At 29.8% G+C, this 27,890-nt stretch overlaps 1 protein-coding gene across 1 annotated transcript in view; it reads right to left on the bottom strand.

Moving 5' to 3' along the window:
- Window positions 1-27,890, bottom strand: part of Qless (decaprenyl diphosphate synthase subunit 1 qless) — a 50,545-nt gene that overhangs the window by 8,985 nt on the left and 13,670 nt on the right. Inside the window, exons 2-4 of the mRNA XM_072902686.1 lie at window positions 9,471-9,623; window positions 4,732-4,865; window positions 2,665-2,806 (exon numbers count right to left, since the gene is read on the bottom strand). Of these exons, the coding sequence (XP_072758787.1) occupies window positions 2,665-2,806; window positions 4,732-4,865; window positions 9,471-9,623 (429 nt within the window). The remainder of the gene's footprint in view (window positions 1-2,664; window positions 2,807-4,731; window positions 4,866-9,470; window positions 9,624-27,890) is intronic.

The following is a 27,890-nucleotide window of genomic DNA, read 5'->3' as shown; positions in this document are numbered from 1 at the left end:
TATGTATTCTTTTAAACTTATAAAAGAGAATTATTCATCATAAATATGTATTTTGTGAAATTATTTTTCATATAAATTCATATAATATGAAATATTCATTAATATGTTTAACATTTTTCTGTATTTTATTTTCCATTCATCTGTCTAATCTAATATTTTAGAGGATTAAAGTCATAAAGTCTCATTTCAAAGAATATGAATAGATTGATTCTTTTCCGAATATCTCGTGTGAAAATGCGACGTCTTTATTTATTACGTTCTATTTTTAAAGTGCTTATTTTTATAAATTAATAGAAAAATGTAATTTTTTTTTTAGATCTTATAAACTTTTATTTTGTGTATGTGGATATATCTATATATATAAGTATCGTCCGTCCGTCTGTCTGTCTGTCTGTCTGACCACGAACTACTTCCACATTTGTGGACCGATTCCCACGAAATTGGTACCAAAATGTTGCAAATTATTCTGGGATGGTTGCTATGCGGTTTTTTTTTAAATTTGAAAATTAAAAAAAAATTTTATTTTTAATTATAGGAGGTTATGTTTTCGCGAAAAAAAATGTTTTTCCAGATTTCTCTGCCAATGTGTTCAAAATTTTTCGAAACATTGAGATATGACATTTTTTAAATTTAAAAATCTTTTCTTAATTATAGAAGGTTATGTCTTCGCGAAAAAAAATGTTTTTTCAGATTTCTCTGCCAATGTGTTCAAAATGTTTCGAAAAATTTTTAAATGGCAGGGAAATCTGGATAAACATTTTTTTCGCGAAAACATAACCTCCTATAATTAAAAAATTTAAAAGAAACCACATAGGAACTATTCCCGAAAAATTTTAAACAAAACATTTTGAACACATTTGCAGAGAAATCTGGAAAAAAAATTTTTGGTCGAAAACATAGCCCCCTCTATAATTTTGAAATATAAAAAATTATTAAAAAATGTGATTTCTCAATGTTTCAAAATATTTTGAACACACTGACAAAGAAGTTTTGGCAGAGAAATCTGGAAAAACATTTTTTTCGCGAAAACATAACCTCCTATAATTAAAAAATATATATGTATAAATAGATTGAAGAAATAAGCAATCAAGGATATCTTATTAAGTGAAATCTAATATTTTTTACGAAAAATATTATATAGAGATGTTTTGAAAATTGAAGAATTATAAATTGTGTGAGAACTAATAATAGAGAGGTCAGTATTGGGCAAAGGCCCGCGCGAAACGCTAGTATATATATATTTAATAATAATAATAATATTAATAATAATATCGTTTTATTGGTTTTCGAAAAATCAATTTTCATTTTTCTCGTGTTAAAGTCAATAGGTGCAATTTTTTGACTGGATAAAGAGACTTCTTTTCACACGAAATCTATACCTTCTACCGAGAAGAAAAATGAACGACTGACGAGACACTTTGTATATGAAAGACAGAAAAGGAACGGACGCTTTTTTATATATGTATGTTTACACGTGCGTACTTGTGCGTGTGTCAATGTGCTTTGCGCGTTCTTGACCTAGCGCCTAGTCTTTGATCACACCCTCGTTTCACTTGCCATTGCATAGACGCTTGTATAACGTCGCTGGTGAATGCAATTCAATCATTTTCGCGACGACGCCGATTGAAAGCTAATTAATAAGCATTAGAAACGCGGCAAGTGGTCGTCGTATATGGAAAAGCGCGAATGAAATTCAGGTCGTTCCGGCCGATTGCGAAAGTGCGTACATTAACTCCTATGCGTTTGAGAGTTAAATTTTTCGATCACGTGTCGCGCGTCGCCCACCGTCGTGCGTTCCAACTGTCGATTTCTAATATATGTAATTTCAGCAAGTCGATTGAATCGCCGCTTTCGAAAGAGTCTTATATTTTTATATTTTATTAAAACGCACGATCCTTAATTGATATTTTGTTTTACATTTTTTTTTTCCAATTTTCCGATGTCTACGCAACAGGAATAGAGACCAAAAATCCGCTTCCAAATCTAGAAAGCACGCGCGCGATTGGTGCCCAACCATGAATCGCATTAGCCTCCTTCTTTCTTCGATATTTTAAAGAGAGAGTTTCCGTCGTCACTGCTGGTACCATTGCGTAGTAGAGACGCTCTCGATAAAATTTTAGTGGAAAAAAAAGAAGAAAATGCCAAAGAAATAATTACTAATCGAAAAAATCCACATGTAATTATATATAAATATATTTAAATGTATATAATTATACATGGAATATGTTTTCTTTCTCTTATATGCTTGCTGTTTGTTTATAAAAAAAAAAGAAAAGAATAATGGAAGAATAATTTAAAAAGTAATTTTTGCTATTAAAAAAATAAACCTGCAATAACTTTGGATATTTTTATGTATAATTATGCATAGATAATTTTTTCCATTTCTTCAAATTTCAATCTTTTCTGTAAAATAATATAAAAAATATTTATCGGGCAGTTTTTATATAAAAAGACGGAAAACGTATGGACATATTATTTATATATAATTATATATATGAGTTTTTGTTTCTCGGATAGAGAAGAGTTCAAAAAAAATCGACGAAATACTTATATTCTAGCGTGATATCGATCTGATAAAATGACAAGTTTGAAATAAATTAATTCAGTGTAATAAAGAAATCTATGATACAAGTCTTACAAATTGTAACATTAAATCTATCTAACCTTCTTTTGACTCCAGACAACATTAACCGACGGTTTGCCTCGACGGCAGTTCGATTGGTCGATTACATCGTCATGTAATAAAGAGGAGGTATGGATCATCTCGGAGATCATCGCTACTTGTCGTTGCGCATGCGAGAGAACGCTGAAAAAAGAAGTAGAAGCCTATGTCAAATAAACCACAGCAGTCTGTTAAGTATTTTTAATTATAAATAATCGGGATTCTTGAAAAAATGTACCAAAAGTTAGTTATTTTATATAGCGTAAATTGCAAATAATATATATATTATTATTATCAGATTTCCTTTATACTTTTCGTAATAATAATATTAATATTGTGATAAAAAGATATATTCTTTCTTATCATAATTTTTTAATTAATATCATAATTACGAAAAATATAAAGGAAATCTAAAGTGTTAGTGTCTAATAATTTGTAAATTAATTTTTATGTTTAAAAATTATGTGGATTTGCAATGATTTTTTGAGCGCTTCCTAAATTATAGGATTCTGATGAAAAAATATCTATACTATAAAGTCTACGTTTTTATTTAAAGTTGTCGAAATTACTCAACTTAAACTAAAAATTTCGCGCTTTGTTTTCTCTCGTAGATTCTAAGATATCTTTATCTCATCGTCAAAATAGAAAATTCGTAATGAGACGTAGCTCTTGCAACGCTACGCTTCGTGTAATTTCAGCCTCGAAGATTATCCTATTTAGTGAAATAAGCGATAAATAATCTGTTACAGTCTAATAATTTTCACACTTTATGATTATGTGTTTAAAAAACACCTCGAATAAATAATTCGCTTTTGATTTAAAGATCTCTTAATTACTTCTCAATCAATCGATAGAATCTATTCTTCCAAATTTAAATATATATATATATATATATATATATATATATATATATATATATATATAGTGTGCGATTCTGGCACAGTGAGTTGTGTGTCTGCTTGCTGTGCCTAAGATCTCGGGTTCAAATCCGACCAGAAATTTCAAATTTTTCTTCGATTTAATTCGATCGCCACCTCTCGGATGGCAATGGCAACCCACCGAAGAGTATCTTGCCACAAAAATTCCCTCTATCTAGGCCATTCGGAACCGGCAGTAAAAAGTAGGTCCCTTTGACTGCAGATAAGACGCACTCTGCGGTTGAAAGTTGGAGGGATAAGCCATCCTCCATCAGGAGATGGCAGTTGAGGCAAAGGGGGTATAGGAAGTGTGTAGGGTTGTAAAAAAAGGTTGATATACACGGCAAACCCTGAGGGAAGTCAGGATTAAACCAATTTACCAATATATATATATATTAGAATGGACGCTACTGTACTTCTCATTCACGAGATTTTTCATTCATTGTCAGTTGGTTTGCTCGCACAGGAAATATGTGTGTATGCTGTGTATGTATTGGCTGCTACTTTCATAGAGATCCACCTCGTACCACTTTGTCAGTACTTTTAATGCTTTCTAAACGTCGTGAGCATATATCTACGTTTTTATAATCGCGGAGATACACCGTGCTGCGCGCATATAATGATAATAAAAAAAAAAAAATCTAGCTCTCTCACGCAAAATCTTTATAATCGTAAACTTTTCAACAAGATCGACATTGCTCTTCGCAATTTCAAATCGAAAAACTGCTCATAAAATTTACGGTTTAAGGATTACTGATGTAATCATTGACATTATATGCGCGCATAGACTAACAAGATTCTTGCCAGTTGTTCGTAAGAATGGAAAGGAATGACATCTCTAGTATAAATACGTTAATAGTTTTACATTTATCCGCAATTTTCTCGTGTTTGTAATTACGTAATGTCTCGACTAGTTGTTTTCTACACTTCTACTCGTTTTTTTAATCTTTCCTTAACAACCAAAAATAAATAAATGAATGTTATTTTAAACTTTCTTTCAAGAAAAAGAAGGAGAATTATACTTTTGCATTTTTCAGTGATTATAGCGTTGCTTCTTATCGTTTATGTATAACTCTCTTTATCGCTATGAAAATTCTTTCTTGATAAATATTTCAAAAAGATAGAAATATAGAAATGCTCGCGTTCACTTACTTTCTTCCCTTGTGATAATTAATAGCTCGTGCCATGAGTATGGTAAGTATGGGTCGTATCGCTTTTCCTTGACCATCCAAATAATACGTGCTTATAGGTTGCAGATCTTCTTGCGTAGTGTTTTCAATAAGTTCCTGAAATATAATAATGTACACGTGTCACCAAATGTTTGATATCAATGAAGGATTCAGAAACTCGTATAATGAAAATTATAGCCAAATATCAAAGTATCTATATAAAAAGTATATAATTTAATTGAAATTTGTAATTATATACTATGTTATATAATAATAATATATTAATATTAATATAATGCTATTTTAATGTATAATATGATATCATTATAAATTTATATGTCATTTATTAAAAGAAAACATCTTCTCCAGGCAAATCAAACCGTAACAACGACACGACAAATCAATTTTTTAAAGCAACATTTTCTGAAGCGTTCACATTTCGCCTTTTTCAAATACAGTTCAAAAACTATTTGGTTGCGGAAAGATAGTTTCCAATGAAAAATATCATATTTATTTAATTAGACCATTCATCAAATCTCATGCTTTTTTTCAGATTGAAATATATAATTCAAAAATTTATTATGGAAAAAAGTATTTCAATATTTTACAAAAAGTAGTCTATGCACACCTAACGCGCCTACTACTAAACACGCTGTAGTAGATATGATATTAAATGATTATGCGCAATCAAGCTTGTCGGAGACATGTCCGTAAAACTTTTTGCCTCGATTTTGGAAGGCGAGATGCGTAAACCGGAAGAGAAACCTGTGTAGCTCTCGTCTTTTCGAAACAATATTGAAATTCGTCTCGTGAATTAAATATCGTCAACTATCTTTGTTGCAACGAACAAGACAGCATTCCACCGATCAGACCAGCCGCTTTGAATTCCAAACACGATCACAGGCTGAAAGTTCCTTTTGGACTTTAGCCAGAAAAGAATTCGGCTTCGATTTCGACGTCATTTTTTTTTATTTTTTTCAATACGTTTCTCACGACCGGAAATCAAATCTGAAGATATTCAATGTTGTTTAAGTATCAATGTTATAATAATATAATAATGGTAATAATAATTTATGTATGTGTGATACTCTGATTTCTCTAACTTTCCTCAAATCAAGTTCGTTGAAGTTAAAATGATTCGTTAAATGCAATCTCTTTTGTTCCACCGCAAAGTTAATGTCTGCAATATTCTATCAAATCATTTATATTTTTTAGAAATGATAATTTTAATAAATAAACATTTTCATGATAAAATCTTAAGATTGTAATATCTTGTTTATATTTACGTATATAAATAAAAATTATTAGCATATAAACGAGAAAAATCTTTTCGGCGAATTTAGGATCATATACCTTTACCGGAAGACTATTCTTAATTGTTAATCGACGATCGTGTATATTATCGTTATATATTCTCTGATATAATAGTAAAAATGTATCTTTAATTGCCGAAACAATTGAAAAAAAATTATTCTATAAGAAGAAAATAAGTAGAAAACGTAGAATGAATGTTTTTCACAATAGTTGAAAATATGTAATATAAAATCATGAGAGATCATTCAAGCTTAGAAAAATGTAAATATATTATTCATTTTCCAAACTTAAACAAAGACTTGAAAAAAAATTTATTTCAATCTTTTTTTCAACTTATTTTTTTTTACATAGAAATTCCGATTGCACTACCAGGTACGGGACACTGTGGATGTAAAAATATATAAAATAGTTAATGTCTGCAATATTCTGTCAAATCATTTATATTTTTTAGAAATGATAATTTTAATAAATAAACATTTTCATGATAAAATCTTAAGATTGTAATATCTTGTTTATATTTACGTATATAAATAAAAATTATTAGCATATAAACGAGAAAAATCTTTTCGGCGAATTTAGGATCATTTACCTTTACCGGAAGACTATTCTTAATTGTTAATCAACGATCGTGTATATTATCGTTATATATTCTCTGATATAATAGTAAAAATGTATCTTTAATTGCCGAAACAATTGAAAAAAAATTATTCTATAAGAAGAAAATAAGTAGAAAACGTAGAATGAATGTTTTTCACAATAGTTGAAAATATGTAATATAAAATCATGAGAGATCATTCAAGCTTAAAAAAATGTAAATATATTATTCATTTTCCAAACTTAAACAAAGACTTGAAAAAAAATTTATTTCAATCTTTTTTTCAACTTATTTTTTTTTACATAGAAATTCCGATTGCACTACCAGGTACGGGACACTGTGGATATAAAAATGTATAAAATAGTTGGCCTTGATTACACACTTTTATAATTTAGAGACAAAAGCCTATATTAGCTACTGCGTTTCTTGATGGCAATTGCAGTTGATGAATATTCGAATATTATGTTAAGACTTTGCGGTCAAATTTCTCCGTAATACTTGAGAAGCGTGCCATCTCGTTTATATAGTTGGTTAAGTTACATGATTCAATTACTTCATGCTCGTAAAAGATAAAAAGAATCAATGAGTTGCATATTACATTCTTTTCTCATTAATAACCTGGTTCCTACACATTAATATACACTACGCAAAAAAAAAAAAAAAAAAAAAAAAAAAATAAACAGCCACTTTTCAAGTAGTTACAACATTTTTAAAAATAATCGAAATAAGATCAATAAAAAAGCGTTTCAAAGCTTCAAGTTTTTAGTTTTAAATGAATTTCAATTCTTTCTATTCGTTACAAAATTACATTAAAAAAAAGCGGCGTCCGTCGATTGAACAAATTTTTCAAAAGTTTGTCCAAAAATACCGAATTAAAAGAAAAATCCTAACACAATTTCGTTAATTGGCTGTTAAAGAGCAGAGCTTTAATTTCTTTTTTTCTTAACGAATATTCTATGATTTTTTTTCACCAAAATGTTGATTATTTATTAAAGCAAAATAGAGCTATCGTACAATAATCATTAAAAAGAGCAATTTAAAGAGAAAAGTTAGCATTTTAAAAATGCTCCTATCGTTTTTTCAATCATTATGCCAGGAAGCCTTTTAATTTTTTTGCACAGTGTATATTATTCCGCTCGCCTACGTATATTCTAATTATAAATATCTGTATAAGATGAATTACAACCGTCAAAAACTAATTCCTCTCGGAGAAATGAATAATCTTAAAGCGATAGGAAAATGCAGGAAATATAATAGATGACAACTAAATAATACTAATAGAATACTTCCTTTTTATAGAGCGTATTTCACACTATGTGCCTTACATGAACAGTGATTATGAGTAAAAGTTCTCTTCTCGATCACATGTACATTATGGAGCTCCAGTTGCTTTCGCTGACAAGTTGAAACTCATTAGGTAAAGACGCAGTCATGTAAAAATTGTATAACTCTTTATCAATATCTATAACTATACTTTTTGGTTGGGTGCTCAGTATAGAAATGAGATTTTTTTTTTTTATACGTCTAAAATTGTTTACGAATTAGTAAACAAGAAAAACAAGATAAGAATACTATTAAGACATATGAGACGAATTAATGTGACTCTGGAATATTAAAATTTCTATAAATATTTAAATTTAGATGTGAAGAATCCAAGCTTCTAAAAAAAAAAAAAAAAAAAAAAAAAGAATTCTGTGATAAGAAGTCGAGATGTAAAAACGAAATTACTCAATAATAAATGTGTATATCTAGTACGTTAAAAAGGTTAATAACCATCTGATTTTAAAAATCAATATTTTTCTTAATTTTGCAAAAATAAAAAATTTTTAAAGCAACGATAATATTTACAAACAAAATCCATATTTAGACAAATTATTCTGAAAAATTCCTCATGTCAAAAAAAAAGTATTCCATCTTAGGTACGTATCTTATACGTATATAAAGATATTGGGAATATAAACATCACACCCATGCAGTCGAAATCTCGTCGTTTTATTCTGGATCGACAAGTGAGAAATTATCATGTAGAATCAAAAACCAATTCGATTACACGCGGTTTTTTTTTCTAATTACACCTTTTTGACACGCGCATCTTTGCCGCACCGCTGGATTCGTCGTACATTGGCCAGCACGATTTCATAATACAGCGCATACGTAATATCGATGAAGTCAATTACATAAATAGCCGTTAAGACGGTATGTTCTTACTTCCCGAAAGTTTCTCGAGGCTGTACATGTAAATGACAATCGCCGCCTCGCACGAATAGGGATTAATAGCCTTTGGCTTCTTTTATGTAATGAATTCGCGTATTATTATTCGTCAGTAATGGCATATTGTGTCCATCGATTTTACGCAATTGCTATATTTACTTCAATATTCGTTGAAACTTATACATCAAGAGAAAAAAAATTCTAATTTATTACATAATTATAATTCTTATATAAAAAAATTGTCTACGAAAAAAAGGCTATAGCTTATCTTTTTTTACGAGATTTAATGAGATTACGATTGAAAATAAAAAGAAAACAACTTGAGCAATGATGATGTCATTGTAATTTGAATACTACAGTGTTTAAAGGCTGCGAATTAAAAAAAGAAACTAACCAATTGAAAAAAAATTTATATCCATTTTTTACATTCTTATTTATATCCATATTTTATATCCTTTTCTAAATATATATGAACAAATTAGAGAAACAAAAGATATGATTCTTCGTATTTTCTAGATTCTATTTATCATATATTTAAGAAAATAAATCCCAGGATTTTTCCGAGAGATGCAACTAAACAAATAATAATAAAAAAGATTTACCAGTCGTATGTCGTGGAACATATTTTTAAGGTCGTCCTCTGCAAGTCTGTAAGGATTGATTTGGTAATCGGGCAAAGATCCAGGCATCTGCGTTTGCATAGTACTCGTTGCCCTCGCGAGACCTATCCTGCAGTCGCGTGTATTCGTTTTGTTCTGCAAATGGAAAAAGAAGAAAGTTCTCTCTGTATTACGTCAAATATTGACTATAAACTTATATTGTGCCGTAAAAAATTAACTATGCAATACCACAAATATTTACCATATCCCAGTTTCAAACATGACTGTCAAATATTCCTAGAATCGTGTATATATTACCGATATTATCTTTTTACTTATAGCTGTAATATAATTTATTTAAATTTTATTTGATTAAATTCTAAAAGGATAGAAAAGAAAGAGAACAAAAAGAATATTTTTTATTTTAACTATATGAGTTAATATCGAATTATCTCTTTCTTTTGTAAAAGGATAACGTAATTGTATGAATATATTACAATATTTAAAACGTTTATATAATAAACCTTGCTGCTGCTGCTGCATTTCTTCTGATAAGCACGATAGTAGTTTATCGCACGTAAGAATAGAAATATCTATCTCAGCATTTGGTCCGATATAACGTGTGACTTACTACTGCCACTAGTCTGACCTTATTCCAGCAATTACTACTCTTGCAACACGTCCGCCGCGTCATAGCTCTTACTACTCATGTCAGAAAAAAAAAAAAACAGCGCTAATTAAGATTCTCCAATTGCGTGCCTTGCCGCAAAGCAATAATAAATATTATCGATAAATATTCCAAGGTAATAAGTTTTAATTATACAATAAATAAAAAGTGTATTTGCATAATTTCTCTTCTTTTCCTTGTGTAATAACTTTATACAAAAAATTATATATATATATATATATATATATATATATATAATATTTCTCTTCAGTAATTTATATTCTATTCATTTTGTACAACATATATAAATATAATTATATAAATTTATAATTATACCAAAATTATGCTATGTTATATATTAATATAATAAATATGACAATTAGCATTTTATGTTGGTAATAAATTTTAGAAGTTTTTTGAAAGAGCATATTTTTAAATGGAAGGAAGAGACGTACGATACACACATTCAAAAATAGTAGTAGAAAATTATTTTGCGATACAATGTGAAATTTCATTATGTATCTCTACATATATATATAATTTTTTTATACTCCTATCTTTATACTTTTATCAATGATTTTTCAATCTTCAAATAGAGAACACTACGGTAACTTGGCGGGAAACATACCATTATTAATTAGCATTATTGACCAAACCTATCTTTCCTATGACTATTTTCGTAACGATGGAATGTTAGATGCTCTTACAAACACTTAACGCTTCCCATTAACTTCAAAAGCTAAGGAATGACAGCATTCCTTCGCTCTGTACATAACGCTATCCTCTCTCGTTATCGAGTTTCCCATGATTTCTTGGTATTAACTATACTGTTTCTTTAGATATAACCGACCATGGCGATGTTTCATATAAAATTTTGATGAGGTATTCCTAATTTAATGCCTATTACGAGAACTTATCTTTTATTTATTAATTTCATAACACATCGTTTGCCTACATTCTATGATATTTATGCATATAAAACGCGCGGACGGTATCAATGTGTCAGTAAATACGAAGTAAAAAATTTTAACTTGTTGATTAAAACATTTATTAAAATTCACTAAAGATCAAAAATTCATACAAAACAATCTTTTCTTTATAGTAAATAAACTTGTAATTTATTAAAATTTTCTATATAAACACACACCTTTTTTTTGACAAAAGATACGTGTTTACAAACACGTACATTTTTCATTTTTCTAGATAATTTTTCAGATTAATGTATATAATTAAAGTTTAAAAATTAGGTAATAATAAAATACGGAAAAAATACTCGAAAATTAAAAAAAATATCAAAAGACGAAAAATGTGTACATATATTTATAGAAGATTCTTGTTTCTTTCGAGTGGTGTAAATTTTACACTGTGCGTTTATCAAAGTAATTGAGGCCACGACGGACAAATAACAACCTGTACATAAGCATATAAATATGCGCAATAAACCGTTCGCCGGCGGGTGATCGGTAACCTTGTAAGTCCGGCGGGAGTGTAAGCGCTTGAAAATAATTAACTAAATCATCCTGCATCGATTTTTCCGACCTAGCTATACTATGAACGCATATCATTTTTTTTTGTAAGCTTTCGGTCTTGCAAAACAATATCTGTCACTTGCATATGCATAGACTGCGTTCTCTTTAAACACTCACGTGCTGAAAGTGTCATTCATATTTTTCTTCGACGTATAATGAGCGACAAAAATAGAAGGATGCTTTGTGTACTCATCCAAAAGACACGACTATAATATGCTAATTTCTTGATTAAATTTTTGTGCAATTTATAGACGAGATTAAATTTATAGACTAGACTGTAGATTAAAATGTTTCTTAAATTTTAACTTTTACGTAATCATATAATTATTTATAATTGTTATTTATAAATATTTACTTATTATCCTGCATAGTAATATTTTTTTATTTTATAATATATATCGCGTATTTATATCGTAACTTAATACCTGATTAATGCGCGTTCGTAAATACACAATGCAAATGTATCGATGGGATGACATTCTTGAAGAAAGATATATCTACAAATGTGATTTAATACAATTTTATATTTAAAACAATTTCGGATGTTGTTTCGATAAAACAATACAAGCGTCGTAGGGGGATATGCAACGTTAAGCAATAATTGCATTTAATATGTCTATTTCCATGCGCACGTACGTACATACCAAGTTATTACATTCCTGGATAACTGGCTGGTAGTGGCAGCATGCAAGTTCACTGCATTTGACTTTTACCTCTCTCGCAAGTATATTCGACGTCAAGGCTAACGTCAAAAGAAATCACGAGTTCATAACAAAAAAGAAAAAATGAGAGCGCGAAACCAGTTACACCCATTAAATGTTCTTTTTTTTGTAGCGACAAATACAATGTTATAGCTAAAACTACAATGTTTTTTTTATCAGGGTTCATTCCCGCAGTCTCTAATTTTGCGCCATTATTTAATCGATAATAATTATTTTATTATTCCATGTATAATAATAATAGGTTTTATAATTATTTCTATAGCATGTAATTCTCGTAAAGTACATTGTAACCTTTATAATGCGAGCGACAAGCGGAAATGAGAAGATGCAAGCGGGATGTGAGAGTAATTCGACAGACGTCATCGTCTGCAAACAATGTCGTCATCAATGTGTGGCGGAATTTTCATTCATGGGCACGTGACTCACAAAAACGTCAATTATCGCGCCGCTGATAATACCTTCGGTACATGCGACGATTTATCGACTTTATTGACCACGTTCGAGATGGGTTAAACCTTCCGATGGACGGATCGGAATGGTTATGAAAGCGTTTTGTCACGTGATATCACGTAACAGTTGGCATAACTTTAAAGTGGAGAGCTATACTAAACCGTAACCAGCTACTACGACTTTCCTAAATTCCGCTAGTGTGCTCTTACTGGTAAATCAAAAGCGTGGCCGACGCGTGACCAAAGTGTGGCTTAATACGATCGATGAAATATTCTTCTTTTCGCATTATAAATTATTCCTTGGGTAATTTCGGAAACGAATTTTTTTACATCTCTCTACCAAAATAGTAAAGATAAAGCGCTTGGAAATTTTCAAATAATTAGCGATTAAAAGTAAAAGGAACTTTTTTTAATTAATCAAGATTTAGGAAAATAAATGATAATTACATAATTATGAGATAATCAAATAAAATTTTTCAAATCGTTTGAAGCACAATTTAATAAAATTTTATAATTCGTATGTGCAAAGATACACAGCATTGATAAAGCGATATTGTATATGTTTTATCTCAATATTTTCGCTAAAAATAAATTACCTTGGAAAATTGGTGAAAAACAATTGTAGATTGAGAAACTAAAAAATGTGTCATGCAACATTTATATAAAATATTTATAAATGCTAACGCCACTGTGAATGCTCAATATAATGTTAAAGGGAAATAAAATTGTGCTATATTATTAAAAATATGCGAGAGCAATTAAACAATTAATACTTTCATTAACCACACCTGTGTATCTGATTTTGAATTTAAATTTAAAGTAACGTAAAAAATATATTCTTGAAATATTTTATAAGCAACAATATATTTATCAGAAATGTGTTGTTAACAAATTACGTATTGTTAAGACTTGTGAGAAGATTTCCATCGCTGAGAATATTCTCAGCGTTTCATAAGCATTCATAATCATAGTAAATTCAATTAACATATAAATTATTCAAGAAATAAAGAAAACTTCATTGCGGTTATTAGAATAAGTAAAGATCGCGAGCTCATTATATCAATGATTTGTAGTAATAACTACCTACTATTGCAAGATCACGTGTATCGTTCAAATACGTCATTCAAGTGTCTCTGTCGCAAGAATCGCACCTACGACAGCTACTTGACAACTGAAAGGAAATAACTTGTAATAAAAAAAATATAGAGTAAACTTATCGATATATCTCCCGTATTACAATGATCTCCATTGTTGTCTTTAAAAAGACCCCTTCCCCCCCTTCCCCCCGCCCCGAGAGAAAGAATGTATGTATAATGGAGGGTAAACTTTTACAATCTCTTTTATGAATCTCACGCAGCGATTAAACTCGCGCGTGAAACTCTCACGTATTGGGAATCGGGTGGAGTTAATCATAGATTGTCAAATAGTTAGGTCTTTCTATAAAAGGAGAAAGTGAGGTTACATGGCTAGACTGTCCGCAAGTTGGATTGTGGCAATGCGATGCTATAAACTTGGCCGGGGATCATTGCCTGGAAGGAGAAATAGTCACGACAGACGGCCTTCCCGACCCCTCTTCGATGTGTCAAGTCGCCTCAACGTAAACGAGCGTATGATAAACCGTCGCAAGAATCGTAATTCAAGAGGCGGCCGGATGTCTCGCGCAAAAAATTGCTCATTTAATTTATTAGCAACTAGGAAGAACTACACTTTTCATAAATCTTTCTTCTTGAGAGGAAAGAGAGAGGGGAGACAGAGAAAAAGACATTACTTAATCGAGGATCATTATTTAAGAACGAATGATAAAGATCCTTTTCTAGTGACAAATATTTTGTACTTGTATCTCATTCACATATCCACAAGATTTTATTTTTTATCATATAACCATGTTTTAACGGTAGATTCTTTGACTTTAAATTTCGAGTAGAAAAGTTATTCGTTTACAAGAAAAAAATTAATATTTTTTTATTTTTTTATTTTTTTATTTTTTTATCTCAAGTTTGCTTTTTATTAGTGTTATTTCATTAATGTCATAAAACATGCAATATATATTTCTATTATGTATATAAATTATATATAATGATGTACAATATACACGTAAAAAAGTATTAAAAAATTGATATACTTTCTTTCGTAGCTTCCAATTTCTAGCTAAAAGTTTAAAAACAAATATTTATATCCATATTTATTAAACAAAAATTGAGCTTGGAAAAATTGACCTTTGAAATTGGTTTACTCAAACTACGGAAACATGATAAAAATAATTTTAAAAAAATTAAAATGAAAATGAAATGGATTTAGATACGTATCTAAAAAACTATGTAGAATAAATTATTGTCCGAAAAAGATTTTGTTGTTTAAATTATGTAATTCATTAAAGAAAGTTGTAGATGGAAAACTTTCAAACTCTTCAAGAAATGTCAATGTTAATCAATCTAGTATACAAATGAGCGATTATACAAATTGTGGGCTTTTAATGTGAGTAAACTAATTAATTAAATCAGATTTATACCAGTTCTGATCAAGCCTAATCGCTGAAAAATAGGGACACGTTTAATTTAAGAGATTTATACCAGTTTTAATATTTCTCTCTCTTTCTCTCTGAACAGTGTCCTAGGCTAATATTTCCATATGCAATTGAAAAAACAAGAGTTTCCAATCTCTCTACAAGCGTATATTATTATTTTCTACATCTTCTAGAGTTACCGTCTTGTTGATATAAATCCCTTCTCTTTAAGAAAGAGAAAGAAACGCCAAGAAACTACTATATACAATGTCAGCTGAAACCTTGAAACTACAGCGATGACGGGAAAATGCGGTTGAGAGAAGAAAAACCCTCGAGCACAACCGCATTAATCGTCAAATTAATCGTTTATTAGATACAATATTCCGAACTTGTGATTGCACATAGATTCTAAATCTAAATATAGAATAATAATCTAAAAATTGAAATAAATAACGGAAAAAGCTTTATTTTATTCATTAATTCAAAGCTTGCTAAAAATTTAATCTTGAAGATCGCGTGCTTTACACTACGTTACACAGATAATGATCTTCAAGATTTAACGAGAGATAATTTTATCTGCTTGTCACCAGTTGTCCATGGAAACTTCCTGTGTCTACATTAATTGTCAAGAGCAAAAACCTGTCAGTCTTATCCATTTACGGCAGTGTTGCCGTGTATTATTATTATAGGACTCCCTTGCGGGACGCACGAACTGAACATGTCTCTCGCAAAGATGCAAGGCTGAAGTTCAGGCTGCGTAACAGATAAAACGAGCGCGTGACATAAGAATTCACGCCTGACGGCACAAAATTTCAGCTCGATGGTGCGAAGGACGCTTTCACCTTCTTCTTATGATCAAAATATATTTCTTTCACTTCATGCATTCTAGGAGATTTACATACATACGTTACATTTAGAGAAAAGCGTGTTATATAATTAAAAAAAAAAAAAAAAAAAAAAAACGAGCTACATTGTAAATTTTTGTGACCTATTGCAATAATTTTTATGAAACAAAGGGAGTAATCGAAATTATAATACTAAACTGTATTATTATTACGTGCAATGTTTGACACGAAGAATTTGCTTTTCTCTCGAGAAACAAGCGCATGTCAATACGTGAAGTGTTGTGTTGCCAAATCTTTAAAGCATTTATAATCATACTTTGTTAGCTTGCCAAAAAGATAACTTTCACTTCACCATAGGTGTATATAAAGAATTCTCGTGTTACCTACTTTGGAAAATCATTTCGATAACATCCGCCATCGTAAAAGATATTTTAGGAAGTGTAAAAAAGTCTTTTTAATTTTAAATTTTAATGTATACAAGTGTAATAATAATATATACATGTCGTAAGCAAATGGTTATTTTACGATCTTTTTTTCATTAATTATAAGCGTTCAAAGTCAATAGCTCGATTTTGCCTTAGTAATAAATATCTCGGCGAAAAAAAATCATAAAACATTCGTTAAAAAAAGAAATTAAAGCTAACTCTGCTCTTTGACATACAATTAATGAAATCGTGATAGGATTTTTTTAATTCGGTATTCTTGGACAAATTTTTGAAACATTTGTTTAATCGACGGACGCTTTTTTATCGATCTTATTCCGATTATTTTTAAGGAAGTTGCAACTATACTTTAAAATTGGTCTTTTTTATAAGGAAAAAAGTAGCCCTTTAATTTTTTTGCGTAGTGTATATACATATATATATATGAGTGTGCGCGTGCACACACTCATTTAAAATAATTCAAAATTATTTAATCAAAATTAATTATATGGTATATCACATATACAATGATAGAGGCGAAGCGTGGCACAGTAGACAGCGTATCGGTCTACTAATTGTAAGCCAAAGGGTCCCGGTTTCGATCCCCGGTAAGAGCAGAAAAATTATATACGCTCGTTCTCCTCTTGGAAGGACAACCCACCGAGAGTAGTAGTAATCTTGCCAAGAACACTTCTCTACAAAAATTAGCCGTTCGGAACCGGCGTTAAAAATTGTAGGTCCCATGTATACACATACATACACTTGTACTATCCGCGTACGCAATCATGTATATGAAAAAGAAAAGTCACCACGTCTCTGTCAAGAGACGACGGATTGAGGAGGAGGATACAATGATAACTTATTTTTCAAAATAATCTGGGTAATATGGTAAGAGCGTATTAAAAGATTTTCCATAGTTTTCATCATAGTTAATTAACTAGAAAAAAATCTTTTAATACCACTTTCTGTTAATTCGTACGCAAAAATGTCACTTAGATATGTTTTTATATATTTTTTATTTTTCATATTTTTAGACTTGAAAAGGACCTAAACCAAAGGTTGAAACGTCGTCGTTTGTTAAGCTTATTAAATATTCAATAAAAGTATAAAGCCATTAATTTAACCAGTTTGGTCGATTAATAATAAACCTTCTCAATCAAGAGCGTATTAATTGTCATGTCTACTCTTGGTAAATAAAATCTGCATTTTTTTCACAAAGAAAAGAAATTTGTAGGAGCGAACAAAGTCGGTTTATGAATGAAATGAGTTACTTCTGGAAGAAAAAACAAAGAACGGTTACGAGAGAGAGAGAGAAAGAGAGAGAGAGAGAAAGAAAGAGAGAGAGAGAGAGAGCGCCCAGCGTCAGTAGTTTTGCCACATTCTCGAAGAACGATATCGAATGTCAAGAGACCCGCGGAGTGGGAAAATACTTTCTCCGTGAGCGCGCTGGCCGACCCACATTCTGGAATCGCTCGCCGCTGTTTATCGATGCTGATGTCCGTTCCAATGGACGACGCGGCGTGCTCTAATGCACGAACGGAGGAATCAAGGTCGCTCTCTCATGTCTCCGTACATTCAGGCTCTCTCCCACCCCGGAGAGATTCCTTCGTAAGATTGAATTTTTTCGTCGCATATTCTCTTGCATCGTTGTATTGAATTATGTCAAGTCGTATGTGTCAAATTTAATATTTTAATTTTTTTTTGTACAAAAAAGTCCATGAGAAAACTGTTTCTTCTTTTTTTTTTTTTTTTTCTTTACGCGGCTGAGAAGAAAGCCGCAAGCAAACGGATCTCAGAGAAACGTATCACGCGCGAGTGAGAAATTTCTTGATTTAATTATCCAATGTTTTTCTCGGTGTGTAACGTTTAAAACACGACATGGCTAACCATAAATGATACAAAGCGACTAGGAGAAAGAGCCAAATGCACCATACGTGGCGTACGGTAAAAGTTGTATCGGCACGCAACGCTGCGCACAATATTCCTCTCATTCGTTAATGTATATCAGAGTTTCTATTTGTTCTTCTTCGAAGATCGATTTAACTGTTGGCGTTAAAATACCGCACAAGTGCCAAAATACCAGGAAACAGGATTAGAAAGAGACGATATGAAACGTGTTTGTTCACGACACACAGGATGTTTGGCCATTTCGTGGGAGAACAATCGTCACTAGCGGAAAGGTGTAATATGCCTTATCTGATAATGTTGTGTTCCAAAACGCGTTATATCCGATTCGATTATGCAAATGCCGAGATTGCTATTGACATCAATTGTTACATCGACGATTTCCTATGCTTAGAAAAACACTTTCTTAGCACGATATCTAGCGTGTTGTACTTTTTCTCACAACTCATGCTATGGTAATGTTTGCCGTAAATCATTGTCGAAGATATTTATTATTCTCCTTGAACTTCGTGTTTTTTTACGCGTGTAACTCGATTCAAAGGAAAAATTGTCGATGAAAAAAATTTATCCACATATGGCAAACATCTTATTTACATTTTACCAAACAATAGCTTTGGCATTTTTTTGTCTTTCGTACATGTTATAGTCATCCGTCCAAAGTGTCAGCGTATTTAAAATTAACTAATATTGCGGAATAATCAAGCACATTGGTCAAAGATCAAAATAGATTTTGTATTTCGACTTTTGATTGAGGTGTTTTTTAATTTTTTTATTTTGATGTATGATCCCTCTCTTTCTCCGATGAGCATCTCATAAGAGATGTCGACTTTTAAACAAGTATTAAGTTGCTCGTTTAACAATCTCATTTTCTATCAATAATGAATTATCTGTGCAGTGCTTAAATGACATACAATTGTTTTCATCTCAGAACTCTAACATCTGAAGAAGACCCAAACCAAGGGTCGAAACGTCATGCAACATTTCATAAGAATTAAATAAATATCCTTTGCCAGTCAGGTCGACGCTTAAGATTATTACACTGTTCTTTTATTTTGACTTACCACGTTAGTCACTCTTAGAATTGATTAAAAACACATCGGTCAAAAGCCAAAACAGGAAACTGTTTCGGTCTTTGACCAAAATACTTGGTTGTTTCGCACATTGACTAGTCAATCCTAGGAACTACGAGTTTCGAGCTTTGACTATGACACATACACATATGTATTCTATATATTAAAGGTATTAATTAATATTTGTTTATAAATTCTTGTCTTTGCAAAAATGCTGATAACCTTCATGCGGGCATCGATACCTGATCCCGCATGAAGGTTCATAGGGATCAAGTACCTATATATATCCCAGATTACCTTGAAAATTATAGGTACCGAAGGTAATCGACAATAGCAGAACAATGTTGTCTGCCGTTCGAGCAATGGCACGGAATAATCAAGGCCAGTATGCATTCCTCGAAAACTTTCCATGGTAGTTTTACCGTGGCGAACAATCGTCATCCACTTTTCCCTCTCGCAATAGACTCGCCGCAAAGTGGCACGAATGAATGGATATATAAACATTCCAAACGTAACAACTCATTAAAATATCGATCGCCTGTTTTTTTTCCCTATCATGAGAAAAATCTGAAAGCAAAGATTCCTTCACATAATTCTACCGTAAAGTGCGTCTCGTGTAAACAACCATTGTACACACACGAATATGCCTTGTCGCAAGCGTAGATAAGTTTAAGGTTGACAGCTAATAATTTTCGTTTCAATGCATTTTGATATTTTACTGATCAGTTTTTTTAAATCTATATTCAATGTGTGAAGAGGAAAATCAAGGCATAGACGAGATATTTTGAGTCATTGTTATGTCAAGATGGCATTTTTTTCTCGTTCAAGAAAAATATATTACAGTATTTAACATTTTTTTTCTTTTAATCTAATTTTATTAAATTTTTCTGCTATAACAAGATGTATAACTTGCTATATGTAAAACTCACAATCGATCTCGACAATTTATAGTATTAAATTAAAACATTAAAGCTACTTTCCGATAAGAACTTATTCTATACTAACGCGATTCTCTTTCTCATTTATAAATAAATGAGATAATAATCACAGACGTAATTTTAAATATCAAACTGACATTTGCATACGTATGTTATAAAACAACTTCGCCGTTAAATATCGGTAAAGGTTGTATCTTCAACGCGAGTTTTATTTGACCTCTTATCGATTAAAAAGGTCTTTGACCATGGCTACGTATAAAGATCAGGTTTACTTTACTAGTCGGGCTCATATAGTAATAGGAATGCATATATATCGGTGGGAAGTTACCAAACAGGTCCGAAGAAAGTTTCTTGTAGATCAAGGGAGGGAGAGTAAAATAAATGGTGAGTGTTTGAGAGGAATCCGATGAGAGTTTCGAGGAGGGTCTTTCTCCTCCTCGCGCGCGCGCGCGGTTCCTTCTCGTGTGAAATTGGCTACGCGTGGCTGGTAGATTTTACTAACATTTCTCTATGCAGTGTAATGTCCAAGTTCCTATCATTCTCAATCTCGAGAGACGCTTACTTAAGTTCGTACGAAGAGAAAGATTTCACGGATCTTCGTTAGATGTAGTCTGTTTTTCACGTTGCGATGTATTATATGTAATAAGAAAAAAATATTCAAAGTCGTATAATAATAAAAAGTCTCTAATGTAAATCCAATTTTTTAAAACTTACACAATTTTAGTATAGCCCACCTCCATGCATAAATTGTAATATAAAATATATATTATTATTTAAATACATTTTACTGTACATTATATAATTATAAAATAATTTATTACTTTCATTCAGAACATTATGAATATTTCAACATAAAATTTTTTCTAAAATATATTCCATCATATATTATATTTTAATATATAATTTATTATTAATGTAATAATTAATATATTATATATTATATTTATTATATTATATATATTGAATATTATTTATTATAAATATGTATAATTAATGTAATAATTTTTATTATTGTAGATTTTTACACATTTAAGATATTTGTGACCAATTTAAATTATGCAATATTATTTCTATCCAGTTTTTCGATAAATTGTACATTTTTTGGCGATGCATCTTGACAAGTAGATCTAAGATTTTTCGTCATTTCTACTCGTGCTTGAAATAATAGTGCAATTTGTGGGTTAACCGATAGATATCGTGCAACGGATTATGGTGTATTTTATGTAATCTTTAACAAGCCAGAACATACTTTGTGATTTGAATTATTTAACGTTGCGCGTTTGTTCGTCGTCATGAAGTTTAATCGAATTAGTACTTTCACTCGTTTGAACGATAGCTATAGTTAATTGTTCCGGGTTATTAGTTTAGAAAAGCAATGATATGTAATGATTTGAAACGCGCGCATGTATTATATATTTTTTAAGAAACCATGTTGTATGTGTATAGAAATACATGCCGTCATTAAATGCATAAAATTTACGAATCTGACACTTTAATAGAGAGTTATAAATAATGTATTCGACAAAATATAATTTTTAGATAGTGGGTGATTGTTTTTACAGTCATTTCTGTGCTTGGTAATATTAGTAACAATAATACACTACGCCAAAAAATTAAAGCGCCACTTTCTTCCATATAAAAAAAAGGCCTGTTTTTAAGTAACTTTCTTAAAAATAATCGGAATAAGATCGATAACAAAACGTTTCAAAGCTTCAAGTTTCTCGTTTTAGAATCTTTAAATTAAAACTCGATTTTGCTTTAATAATGATTATCTCGGCAAACAAAAATCATAGAACATCCGTTAAGAAAAGAAATTAAAGCTAAAACTCTGTTCTTTCATACTTAATTAATAGACTCGTGCTAGGATTTTTTTTTAATTTGGTATTGTTGGACAAACTTTTGAAAAATTTATTCAATCGATACTGAAAAAAAAAATAATATTGAATCAACAACATCATTATAGTTGAAATTTATTTTATTAATTCAACAACATTATTAATCAAATCAATACATGGCATATTAATTTGACTAATAATGTTGTTGAATTAATAAAATAAATTTCAACTACGATGATGTTGTTGATTCAATATTAATTTTTTTTTCAGTGGACAGACGTCGCTTTCTTACAATGTAATTTTGTAACAAACAGAAAGAATTAAAATTCATTTAAAGATTTTAAAACTAGAAATTTGAAACTTTGAAACGCTTTTTTATTCATCTTATTACGATTATTTTTAAGGAAGTTACAAATTGGCCTTTTTTTATATGGAAGAAAGTGACCCTTTATTTTTTGCATAGTATATATATATATATATATATATATATATAATTTGTTTAAATTTATATATACAACACATGTATAATTTTTTTGGAGAAAAGAGAATGTCAAATATTCCATTGTATTGTATGAAAACTCAATCGTTATTATTTAAATTTATCTTTTCAAAAATTATATCTAAAAAAAAGAATTGCGCCATTTAAAAACAAAAAAAAAACTGTATAATATATCACAGAAGGTATCGAATATATTATGAAATTTGCGAGAAATATGTTTCCAGACAAATAATTATTAATTGTAAGGAAATTGCAACTACTTGGCTCTTTTTTATATGAATAAAAGTGGTTCTTTAATTTTTTTGCGTAGTGCATAATGAGACGACAAACATGAAAAATGAGCGCGAAACAGTTACTCTGGGAAACAATGTCAATAAACATACACAACTAGACGTGATGATGGCTTGATTTTTGCCTTATCGAAATTTTTCATCCGCATCTTGAGATATATATATATATATATATATAAAATATATATATATAAAAGAAGACCAAGGTCATACAACAAACAATTGCATAACTTGAGACGGTTATATCTTATATACTAAATTCGGTAAAACTATTTTATAAATAGTGATAAGATATGTACGTTCAAAAACATATGTATTAAATTTAAGCAATCTATTTATTCATAGAAACTCTAGATAATAGTTCGACGAGAAAGATCATTACCTCTAATTTTTCTTAATATTAAATATGAATCTGGCTTCTAACATACTTTATTATAATTTCGAGAAATTTGAAATTGTATGAAAGAAGAATTTTAATTTATCATGTTATAGCTATACATAATATAGTGTTTTAAAATTAAATATTATGTTACATTTTCATAGAAAAACAGTTTAAAAAATTTGTTGTAAAGATTAAGATTAAATGCAAATTCAAAAGTAACAAAATCGAGAGAAATGTGAGAGATTTTACCATAGTTGTAAAATAACAAATTTCGTTAAAAACGGAGAGATTTCCCCTTTTTCTAATTTTAACATTACTCTTTTTTTCAAAACTGCGGCACAGTATATTATTTCGGAGGTCAAAATTTCTATATTTAGTAAAAAAAAGATCTATGGGAAATGATTATTTTCGTTCCTTTGTTGTTTGAAAAAAAAATTTTTCTCCATTGAATTAGATAATCGTGCAGTAAACTCACACGATCGTATGTGGCTGACTGTCTATTCTATGACTGATAGAATCTCTTATTTATCTTAGATTTTATTAATTATTTTATTAATTATTATTAATACAAAAATTGGAAGTTCAATATTTTAGATACGCAAAGAAAAATGCATATATATGATTGTGTTGAAAAATCGAAAACATTCTGAGTAATTAGTTATCTGCATTTCTAACGATAAATCATTGATAATAAAGAGAAAGCTAATTTCTGTATCAAACTTGTTGCGATAATCTCTTGGCAGAAAAAGAAATTGTTTCCTAAAAATATTTTTTATCTGTAGGAAAAAAATCGGTGTTCCTTGCTAACACATATTTCAGTTGTTACGTCGATGAGAATCTCCGTTTTTTACGAACTCGAATCGAGACCTGCACGAGACGAAGAAGGCATCCAGACTGGTTGTTCAACAGTTAAAAACAAGTATGTAGTACGTAATCGCACAACTTTTACTGCGACTCACATTTGGGTATTGAGGGCACCTGCGTGCCGTTCCCGTCCTGGAGAAACTGACCGTTTCATCGTCGAATAAAAGATCAATACATCATTTATCCTGCAGTCGTCAATCCCATTCCTTATTAATACTTTGAGTCACGAATTTTTCTAATTTTCAGTATTTTATAAAATTTGGTATGTAAGGGTTTTTGGGGTCGCTGATTACGAATCCGTTGTCAGATTTTCAAAATTCAAGATGGCGGATCCAATATGGCAGACGAGATTTTCAAAATTTTACTTCCGCCATATTGGATCCCTATATTAAATTTTGGAAATTAAATTTTTTTTCCTTCAGATTCAGATTCTGCGATCTAAAAAAACCTTCAGAGAAAAAATTTAAAAAAGACTACAACTGTTACTTTCAATTTAGAACAGAAGATATTGTTTTTTATGTATTTTTTATCAAAAAAGGAGAATTTAACAAAAACAACACGGTGGAAAATTCTAAAAAAATTCTGAAAAATACTTTAGAGTGTACTAAGATTATAAAAAATATGCCGTATTTATTGTCATAATAGATTAGTAGAAAATGCATTTTTTCGTAAAAAAGTACTAATTTTGACTGTTTGTTTATATATGATATGTTTGCAATTAACAATTAATGACTGTTCATATTTCTCTTACACTTATTAATGTTCTAGAGACTCTGTAGAAACAAAAAATCCAATATTTGTTGATAAAAAAGTAGTTAAAACAATAAAAAACTACGAAAAAAAGGTGGGTCTCTGGATGACCCGCTGTGACTCAAAGGGTTAATACTTATCGTACCAAATCGGATCAAATCTTAAAAAGCGATGTTATTTGATATTTACTCTTTTTGTAAATTAAATTTAAAACTTATAACCTCCCTTTAATTATTATGAAAAGAATAAAAATTTTAAATGTGAAACTAAGAAATTACACACACACACACACAAATGTGTGTGTGTGTATAAAATAATTTGTAAATTAAAAAAATTAGAAAAAAATTTTTTACTGCACAGCCTCTTAACAAGAAATGTCTGCTTAATCGCGGTTTTTTTTTTTTTTTTTTTTTTTTTTTTTTTTTTGTTGAAATGCTCAAATAACAGCATATTAAATATAAAAAATTATGAAAAGTATAGATGGGACAAAGTCGACGACCCATGTCTCATGCTTTTCCCCTCAGGGACTCGATATAGCGTTGTACGGCATTGTTGCCTTGAAATCGCGGCGCGATTCGACTACAAAATGAGACAACGCCAAAGTCATGTCTCTTTGATGTCTCCTCATCGTTTTCAGAACGACTTAGCACGTGGCCCCCATGACGTCTGGGTATCTGTAAATTTACATTTCAAAAAATGCGGAAACACCACGCGAGTCAAGGACAAGGTGGATCGATTCCGGTCACTTTTTCTTTTTTTTTTTTTTTTTTTTTTTTTTCTTTCAATGAAAGTCTCGTGTACTTGTGCGAATCCGATTTCGCCAACCTGTCTTAAAAATTCTTGCCAACGAATCTTATCGTACGTCGTACGGTATCGTTGTAATGTGTGCTATTAATAAATTTTAAAACTTGCTAAAGATTTAAGATGTAATATATTATTTAATATGTAATATATTTGTTGAAATAAGAATCAAAGTAAACTATTAAAGTTCGGTTAAATTATTTTTTTTCTGGACAAAAGTATTAGAAGGCGAAGTCTCTCTCTCTCACCTATTCGTGTCGTGTTGTATCATTAAAAAGTACACAAGTTTTCAATTTACATAATGTGCTAAAATTACATGTAATAAATGAAATTTTTTTCACTTTTAACTTTTTAACAACGAGCGATTGCTAAAACCTTCTGAACGTTATTCAGGACAGTATGCTTGATAACATATGTTAAGGTTAACGGAGTTTAAGCTAATAAAATTTTATCATAGAGTTTTTTAACTGTCAAAATGGTTTGTGTATGTATGAAAATAAAATGCAATCTTTTTATATTTTTTATGATATATATATATATATATATATATATATATATATATATAATTTATCATAAAGGCTAATTCGATTATCGTCTCCTGTTTTGTCATTTATTCATTGGAATAATTTATTCAATTGTAATTAAAAGCACACTTGTTTGAATTATAATATAATATGTATTTTGTTTTAAGATAGAGTACTAATCATTCTTATTATTTGTTTTTATCCGTCGAATTTTTTGAAAATATTATTTGTAAACGTATATTTATAATTATTGTCCGTTTTATGCACAAATGTACAACAATTTTTATCGATGATATAGCGAGAAAGCGGATTTATGTGCTGCCGGTATGAAAGTGTAAGCTATAGACAATAATATCCGGAACTAACGGATTGAATTATGTGTACACTTTTCCATAAAAAGGACACAAAGTATTTCTTCCATAGTAAGAATATTGTTAAGAACACTTGGCTTGAAATAATATTGTTTGGAATGCACAATAGGGAGTTTGCATTAAAAAAAAAATACATTTTTTTATATATGTAATTTAAATATATATTATTATAAATTTATTTATAAGAAAATTTTAAATTTTTATCAATAGAAAGGTATTAAAAAATTAAATTAAAATTTAATAAAATTTAAATTGTGAGAAAACGATTTTGATTGGTTGGAGTGCGTGACGTCACAGTGCAATAGTTTCAAACGTTTGTTTTCTGTATTGCGATATTCGGTCATTCTTGATCTCGAAGTACAAAGAAAAATAATTTATTGAGTGTTTTAATTGTTGTACTTTTACATAGAGATACAAAATTACATTTAAAACTATATATAAATTATAAAATGCAATTGTTTTTCAAAATCATGCAAACTCCCTATTCTAGTTGGAAAAAATTTAATCAGTTTCCGCAGATTTTTTTTTTTAGTATAACAATCTCTGTAAATATATACAAAAACATATTATGTAAAATATCTTTTATTCTCGTTATTTTCTTCGCTTCTCTCTTCCTTACATATATCTATAGATTAATAACAATAATAATGATTGAATAAATCGCGCAAAATTTTATTGACCTCATTGTAATCTTGGCATGATTTCAAATAATTATGGCATTGTTATCCCGTTATGTCCGTCGATATCAAGGACGAACTTCGAATTCTGTCTCATCAAAAGTTACGCATGAACAGTTATGCAAGACAAGAATGAATACTCGGTGATGATTGATCACAATATATTGTGGAACCATATCTTATATATATGGATATTTCTGATAAAGATCTAATTTTATTCTGATAAGGTTTCCAATGAAGAATAACAATAAATAATGTAATTTTATTTTATTTATAAATTCATATATTATTAATATATTTTAATTATATACATATTCAATAATAATTAATACTAATTAATTATATACGTGTATATATATATATATTTAAAATATATTATA

Source organism: Anoplolepis gracilipes, chromosome 11 (assembly GCF_047496725.1).
Source record: "Anoplolepis gracilipes chromosome 11, ASM4749672v1, whole genome shotgun sequence".
NCBI classification, from domain to species: domain Eukaryota; kingdom Metazoa; phylum Arthropoda; class Insecta; order Hymenoptera; family Formicidae; genus Anoplolepis; species Anoplolepis gracilipes.
The sequence above is the reverse complement of the archived record's forward strand: the minus strand, read 5'-3'. Positions and strand labels throughout refer to the sequence as shown.